This window comes from Corvus brachyrhynchos, unplaced genomic scaffold (genome assembly GCF_000691975.1).
Source record: "Corvus brachyrhynchos isolate BGI_N302 unplaced genomic scaffold, ASM69197v1 scaffold59, whole genome shotgun sequence".
Lineage (NCBI taxonomy): Eukaryota > Metazoa > Chordata > Aves > Passeriformes > Corvidae > Corvus > Corvus brachyrhynchos.
In genome coordinates this window covers 5949803-5958308 of record NW_008246054.1, presented here as the reverse complement: position 1 = coordinate 5958308, position 8506 = coordinate 5949803, and the positions used below count along the sequence as shown (strand labels likewise).

Genomic DNA, 8506 nt, shown 5'->3' with positions numbered 1-8506 from the left:
CAGGAAAATGATGTAGAGAGTGTAATGCCTGGTAAAGCTTTTCTCAAAGCCTTTTGGAATTCTGAATGTCTCTTGCAGAACATCTTGCACCTCAAATTTTTCATCAACTGCTGTTTTGTAGATGCTACTGGTCAATATTCACTGCAGACCACTAATGCTGCAGGGATGGGAGGTCTTTTTCTGGCTTTTTATCTTTTTCTAGGGTATCTGGATTTAAGGGGGTCCCAGAAATAACAAGTAAGAAGTTCCAAATGTGCAGGCAATGGCACAGCAAACTGGTCTTACAAAGGGTTTGATCCACACTGATACGGACAGAGGAAAAGGTTATGCCAGAGTAACCCACTGGGTCCCAGCTCACTGCTCAGCTAAAGAGCCCATCAGTTGTCACCCACTTCCCTTGGCCTGCCTTTAAACTGCTCTTGCACCTGCAGGTTGCTGCTCTCCTTTAGATGCATCGTTATATCAGTTTTCTCTCTGGAGATTTGCTGGAGTTCCAGGCGTGTGTGTGGAGAAACAGCATGGAAGTGTGTGGGAAGGGGGTGGGCATTGACCTTTCTTTGATTTTTTGTTTCTTTACCTTTTCGCTACACTTTCTGATGGTGGATGTGAGCTCACTCACTACCATATCCACACACTTCAGACTTGGCTCCTTCAACTTCTGCACCTGCTTTTTCACTATGGCTTCAAAAGCGAGGTCAGGCGTGAAGAGACCCGTTCTGCATGGCAGGGGAAGGGTGGGAGGAAGCAACGAGGAAGAAGAAAGCAAAGCAGAGAAAGAGCAGGAAGGAGGAAGAAAGAAGGAAGGAAAAGGGAGAAGAGAGAAAACACAAGGCAAAATGAGAAGTGAGATTTTGGTTCATTCCATTAGCTTACTGAACCAGGTGAGCATTGCTATGGGGCCTGTGCACTGCCAAGTATCAGGAGAGTCTACAGGCAAATGGAAGTGGCAAAGGGGGAATGAGGTAGGAGCAGCTGGGCCAGTGAAATGGTGAGCTGTCAAGAGCAAGATGAGTGAATGGAGCCCCCAGGTATCAAGTGATCACTTCCTGAAGGAAAGCTTCTTGGGATTTCAAGACAAAGCTTCTTGCCAGTGAGCCACTGCCTCTTTTCCTAGACATTCACCATTTCTTGTATCTCTTTATCTTATTTCCCTTTCCTTCCCGCCATGGTTATCTCCCCCTCAAGTTTTCCTTATTTCAGCTGCAGGAAGCCTGAACAGGAGCCAGGCTAAGACCTGCAGAGGTCTATCACTTGTATCTTGTTTTGGCAGAACTGAACCAGAGTCTCTCAGTTTCAGGGATTCGGACAAACCACTCCACTTACAGAACATATTTCATCTCACCCACCTTCCCTGCAACATCAACCTCCTCAGTAAGAACAGATGTACCCATTTAGGAAAATGCAAACATGCTACAAGACATCCATAGCTATACAAAGCACCCATTATACCTGCAGCATCAGACCCAACACAGGCCTGCTGTGATTTATAAGGAACTATTAATTTCCCCTGATATTATGTGGTCTGTGTTCTCAGTGGCTCCACTCAGGAAGAACAGAAAGTCCACAGAAACTAAAGTTACTAAAATATAGCCAGGATCAATCCAATTCAAGACTACTGCACCCAAAAAAAGTTTTTCAGCACTTCTTTTAACACTTCAGAGCTTCTACCAGGATGTTCTTTGTTACACAATCTGAGTTACTTGTCTTATCATGGGCCATTACTGCTTTGCCAGTACTTTCAGGGAATAACATCCCCTTGGCATGGGAAGGGGATACTACTTTTCTAAAGCTGCAGTTTATAACCACACCTGGGGTGCCTGCAGCTAACAACAAATCCTGGGATGGCTGTAAATAACCACCACTTCATGTAAATCAGGTATCTACTCCTTCACCTCATCTTCCGCATCTCTGCAGGTAACACCTGCAAGTCCCCAAGCAACACCAGTATTAAAACACTCTTCAACACATATTATGAGATGTACAACCACTCTGCCTTTTAAGCAGCAAAGAGTTGGAATATATTACAGGATGTGGATTCACCCAAGGGTCTCTCCCTAGGTGCCAACAATGCCCCTTTTGAGCAAAGCAAGAGCATTTCCAGAGTTCAGTTCACACCCTCAGACCCAGCAGAGGATTCCTACTAATCCAGCTGCCCATCTAAGCTCAAGTTATGCTGTTTCCCCCACCAGACTTCGGGGGAAATCTGATTTTTTTAAAAAATTAGTCCCCTACAGTACCTGAGTATCACCTGAATGACAGTATTTTCTTTCTTCATATACAAAATAGTAACTATGGCTACTAGAGCACACACAGCGCAACTAGAACTGAAGTCAACCATGAACACCTTAGCAGTAGGATCCAAGTTGAAATGGAATCCTTTATTCCTGAATCTGTGACATTTCCCCTCCATCCATGTGGTCTTTTCTCCTCCTGTATTTCCCACCCTGCTGTACCCACTACCTGATCACTTGAGGAACTGCTGCCTTCGGAACAGATGGTTTATTCTAAAACTGTCAGTAAAAAGAGGAATGAAAAAGAAACAATGAAGTAAGAAATAGTGAAGGAAAGGATGCAATGGGAAAGAATCAATGGGAAGTTTTGAATAGCAACTGATGGATGGAGAACAAATCAAAAGAAGCTTCAGAGGGCATGAAAAAGGAGGGCCCTTCTGATCCAGTTAGCAGGTGACTCTGGATACTTGGCAGCCCGAGGGCCTGTGCTTACCTGTCAACAGGCTCTAATGGCAATTTTCTGGGTGCTTCCCACAGTCACACACCCCAAGAGAGGACAGCAGGACAGAAAAAGGAAGCTCCTCCAGCACTCTAGAAACCTGAGCAACCTCTCACTGCATCCACTTTGCTCTCCCAGTCTGTCCTGGGGGGCAAAGCACGTGCCTGCACACCTGAGCCCTTCTACTGACGCTCCTGGCCCTAAGGACCAGGCACTTGTGCAAGGGATGGCAAGTGTTACCACTTGGGCACCTGTCCCCACCCTTGCAGAGAGGGGGTCAGACTCTGTGGAAACCCCCTGCAGTGCCCATTTACCTGCACCTGAATAGCCAGCGGCGAGTCCAGTTCCCAGTGCCCACCTAATCCTAACTGAGGTGCCTTTTCACCAGCACCCAGCCCAACCTGAAGCAGCAAGTCATAGCTGAGAAGATGGCACGAGTCATCTTATCTTGCTCTCTTTCAACCCCAACCTCATAAACAAAAGCTGCCACATCCAAAGGGCAGAATCAAGGCAGGTTCCCTCCCCTGACCCCAAAAAATACCAGTATGGATCCCAAAGGGCAAAGCCTGATGCCCTCTCTTGAGAGAGAGAGAGCAGATGGACCCCAGAGGCTGATGAACATTTCTAACTTGCTTCTTCTCAGCCATGTGCTGCCATTCCAGATTAGGATATGGACCAAACCAGCCAGAAACCAAGCCAAACACCACAGCAACGTTTCCTTGAGATACAGCCCACAACCGTAAGTGCTGTAGCTCTGAATTTCAGCCCCATACATCCCCCAACAGCTTAACCCTCTAACTTCTACAAGAACAGAGAGCACAAAATTTAAATCCCAGCTCTAAAAGATTCACAGAGCAGGGCCATGGCACACATCCCACAGTGCTTCCTTTCTGTTTGGCTTGTTGGCTGGATCGCTCCAGGCTGGCTCTGCTCAGGTCTAGTCATGCTGAGGAGGTGGTGAAAACACCAAGTGTGGCTGCAGGCAAGTCCCTGCCCAGGTCACGATGCTGCACCGCAGCCAGCGAGCGGGTGGAAGGTGCCAACTCCATGCTGCCTCTGGTTACCTTCTTGGTGCACTGTCTAACAGTATTGATTAACTCCGAAATGACCATGTCCACGCATTTCAGGCAAGGTTCTTTAATCTTCTTCACCTGCTTTTTCACAATGGTCTCAAAGGCCATGTCAGGTGTGAAGAGACCGGTTCTAAACACCCAGGGTGGGGACAAGACAAGGCAGGAGGGGGAGAAGGGGCAAGGAGAATGTCACAGCGTTACACACACATCTCGGAGCAGGCACCGCCATCACCAAAACCCGGGACATTTAGGCTGGAAAGTGCCATGTCCCCTGGACAAGCCATGACTGGAGTCCATGAAAAATGAGGGATGCTTGGCACTTCCCAGGAAGGAGGTGCTGAGGGCAAAATGGATCTTAGCTGGACTGCCATGGCCAGGTTACCATTTTACCTCAGCCTAAGGGTGGCAGGGGCTGACCCCTCCACAGTGTATTTGACCTCAGAGTTGTGCAGGAGATGAGGCCTGCTCTGGAAGATTTTCTTGATAGTTAGGACACTGACACCTCTGACACCCTTTATCAAGTTCAGCTGGCAACTGACCAAGAGAAAGGAATAAAAATAAATCTAGGTCAGTGTTTGTACACATCCCTGTGTGCAGGAAGGGCTCCAACAGGCACCTTCCCAGGAGCAGCACAACTCAGGGTCTCAGGGCTGAACTTTCTGACAACTCACCTTCACACTGAAGGGAACACAAACCTGTTTGCTAACTATGTGGGGCCAGTGGGACCCTGGTGATGGGCACACCAGTGCTCCCTCAGATCTCTAGGGGAGGAGAGGCTCTGTACCAACACTTGTTTTGAACAACTAACTGCTAGTTAATGTGAAAATCAACATTTTAGTTTTAATTAAACAAAGCAGTAATATGGGGTTGTATCCCTCTTCCTACCCTTTCATATGTGAAGGCCCAAGAAGGACTGAAAAGATGTCAAGTTACCCAGGCTTTTACCTTTTAGGCTTCTGTGACTCCCACATGGGAAAAGAAAGCAAACTCACTTGAATGATTGTCCCTACTCCCAGACTCAAGGCAGAGGTTATCCCTCCCTTTGGCTGACCTACCGTACCTCTGAAGTCTTCAACTCCATTTGGAAGGTCTAGAAGGATTTACAAGGCTTTTCAGCCAGAGCTCTGCCTAGTGCGTGATACGTGCCTGATACCGTGGATGTTCTTGATGGCGTAGCTGATCTCCCGCCGCAGCTCCTTCTCATCAAACTCCATCTGCACCAGGACAGAATTCCATCAGAAACTTTATGACACTGATTTGCATAGCAGCACACAGCAGCAGACTTTGCAGAGAAGAGGTCCCATGCCAGCACTACCATGTGACACATGAGATACTAGCCCAAGCGTTGGATACAGAGTCCAGCCATAAAACTGCTGTGGCCAAAGCAGGACACCCTGGACACACGTGAACAGCTAAGGGCTTCCACTTACAGATGCCCCAGCTGCTCTTAAGGAGCTTCTTTGAGATAAAGCACTGAAGTGCTAGATGGCTTTCTAAAGCAAATTGGTTTGCCTCACAACATTTAACATGAGATCTTGGCAGTTGCATTTTCAGTGAACACCACAAATGGATAAACCATTTGGTGTGAATTGTAAATCTAACACAAGCAAGGCTATTTATTTCACTAGAATGGCCTCATCTTATTCAAATGTCAAAAAAAAAGGAAGCAGAATGCAAAAACTAATGAAGCAGAAAGATCTGGCTCTCAAATCTGTTCCACCTAACATTAAAAAAAAAGATTTTCAGTATCCCTCTTTATCAGGTTAGTGTACTTCACCATCCAAGAAAAATGTCTTTCAATAAAAATCCTCTTCCACTTTCAAGAGGGGAGTACAGTTTCTACACTATTCCCACCTCTAGGCCATTGATAGGGGACAGACAGAAGTAATCCCAGGTATACCTACAATTCTTCTTCCTGCTTCTTAGGTATCTATTAGGCCAACTTTAGGTCCAGTCTGATGCTCAGGAGCAAGGAAGTACAAGTTTCAGCACCATCCCTTCTATATGAAATTCAGTCATAGTAGCTTTGACATGAAATATCTGTGAGGGCATTCAGTCATTGATTTACCATTGGTTGTGTTAAAGTGATTTTTCACACTTAATTTAGCATTTAGGAATTAAGCCAAAGAAATATTGTCATTTAGTTCAGAGAAAGTTAAGTTCTGTAACAAGAACAGGGACAGAGGGAAGGGTCAGCACTATGGGAAGGTCCCAACAAAGGAGACAAACAAGTGAAAAAAGGTGTTAAAAGGGAAAACCATGAAACAAAGCAGCTGAAGAGAAAGTCTGCTGATGAAAGATAGCAAGAGGAGTAAGGAGGCAGACAGAAGTAGTAACAGATAACAGGCAACAAAAAGCATATCTCAGCAGCACGGGGAAGCAGTACCTTCACCAGTTCAAAGGGGAAACGCTCATGGAAGATGCGGTTGATCCGAGCTCCTCCTGACAGCTCATAGGTGTCAATTTGGTCTCCAGAGCCTTCAATGCGTTTCTCAAAGTCCACAGCAAACTGCTGGACCATCCTGAAAGAAAACCCAAGAGCGTGAAGTGGAACTCATCGCTGAGCAGTCCTTTCTAGCAAGGGACACTGAGGCCACTTACTGAAGCAGAGCTTTGGTCTTGCGAGCAGGGTCATCAGGACGAAAGTTCTTGTACTCCTCCACCTCCTTCTCAATGGAGAGGAGCTGGCTCTGGAGCTTGTTCCGCAGCCCTGGCAGCGTGTCACGGATGTGGTTGGTCAATTGCTGCACAAGAAGAAGGTTTAAGATGACAGTAAACCTCTAGGTAGTTACTGGGAAGAGTTTGCTGCCTCCACACTACAAAACAGATGAAAGCTCCTCTCTGTGTTCAATTCTTCTGTGTGGTCCTAACAAAATGTCTACCCCAGGACAAATACCAGTTAGGAGCTGAAGGTATTCCCCCTCCCCAGCTCCTGCCTATTGCCCCCCTCTACTCTTCACCTTCCATTTACCTTCTAGTCTGGTGCAAAACTCCTCTCCACACAAACCTGCTGACTCAAACCCAAGAATAAACTTCACATACAAGTATTAGCATTTGCTATTTACACAGAGGTAAAGGCTATTCTGCCTTCAGATTAGCACACCATTGACACCCAATGTGGTGGCAAAGCCCTTTTTTAAAAAAAAAAGGGTGAAAAGGCAAGGTGGAAGGAGCCAAAATCACTCATGGGGCTCTAATAAGAGGGTTTTCACAAAGCACAGCTGCGGGAAACTCCAGTTTAAAGATGAACATTTGAATAAGGAGAAACAGGAAAGAGACTCTCTTCAGAGAGTATTTCAAGGGAGCAGAGAGGGAAGCAACAGTAAATTGCTACTGTATGAAAAATAGGGATAAGGTAGCCTCAATAAATGGGAAATGACTATCAGTATGCCATAAATACTGAGATCACAAGAATTTAGAAGGTATCTTTTAACTTATCCAGAAAGATCTTGCATCCTAATAGTGCATATACCACGAACCAACTATTGAATTTGAAAGCGAAAGGATAAATGCTGTGCTCTCTCTGCCTTTGGTGGGCAAGCTCCATTATTGGCCTCAATGTATTTCACAGCCAATGACACCAAGGGCAGCAGTTCTTGACTGTGGACAGTACCTGGTTCAGTACTTTCTGCAGAAAGGGGGTTCCCATGCGATCAGCCATGTGTCTGTAGGCTGGGTGGGAGAGAAAAAACTTTCTCTCTGCAGCCAGAGCTGCCTGAATGTCCTTCTTGCCATCTATGTCCTTCTGACTTCTGTTGACCACACCAATGTAACCTGTGAGAGTGGGGTTAGAGATCAGATGGTTGCAAAGATGTAAATGAGACTCAGACTTGAGAAGGAAGTTACTCAGCCAGCAGCATTACAAAAGGGGAATTCTAGTGGCAACACATTATTAGGGGCAATTGGAAGAGTTTAAAATTAGAATTTCCTTGAACGGCCCAGGTTCTGACATTTTGGTGTGCAGGACAAAAATGGGTATGGAACAGAGAATTAGCTTATTTATTACTGCTCCCCAAACACAAAGCACACTCCAGTCTCATTTATTTCAGACTCTCCTGTTATGAGTCCTTAGCACAGGTACTTTTGCCATGGCCACAGCCATGTATCACAGCCCAGAATTATTTAATTTCTTTACTATAGCAGCAAGAGGGGTGTTTTAGACATCTTTCACAGCTTACCTTATTGAAAAGAAAGTAAAGATAAGAGCATAAGGTTGTGTTTCTGCTAGGACTACATATCAAGATATAAATACCTAAAAAGTTCCTGTTAAACAGCATGACTGAGCCTGGTTCCCCAACTTTTCTCAGTTTTAGCTTGGAACAGAGATGGCTTAACCACAAGTTGTAAGAGATGTTACAGGAAGGGGATACACTGGAGGAAGAGGATGAGGGCAGGACACCTCACAAAGGGAAAACAGAGGAAGGAGATCATGGACAAAGCATGAGGAAACATACCCCTACGGAGGGGAAGCAATTTGTTTTCTAACACATCTCGTGCATCAGTTCCTTCATCCATAAGATCCAGCTTAGTGATGACCCCAATGGTGCGTTGGCCTACGGAAAAAAACCACAAACATACTTGATCAAGCAAACAACTCATGTATTATTTTCTTCTGTTCACAGAGGTTACAGATTGCCCAACTTAGCTACTCAAGGGCTCTTAAACTCACACATTACGGCTCCCATCACGTACAAGAGGCCACA

General features: G+C 45.7%; 1 protein-coding gene across 1 annotated transcript in view; it reads right to left on the bottom strand.

Annotated features, from left to right (window-relative positions):
* DNM1 (dynamin 1) overlaps positions 1-8506 on the bottom strand; it is a 42932-nt gene that overhangs the window by 31886 nt on the left and 2540 nt on the right. Inside the window, exons 5-10 of the mRNA XM_017745419.1 lie at positions 8258-8356; positions 7417-7577; positions 6405-6547; positions 6190-6325; positions 4950-5017; positions 3795-3933 (exon numbers count right to left, since the gene is read on the bottom strand). Coding sequence (XP_017600908.1) covers positions 3795-3933; positions 4950-5017; positions 6190-6325; positions 6405-6547; positions 7417-7577; positions 8258-8356 — 746 coding nt within the window. The remainder of the gene's footprint in view (positions 1-3794; positions 3934-4949; positions 5018-6189; positions 6326-6404; positions 6548-7416; positions 7578-8257; positions 8357-8506) is intronic.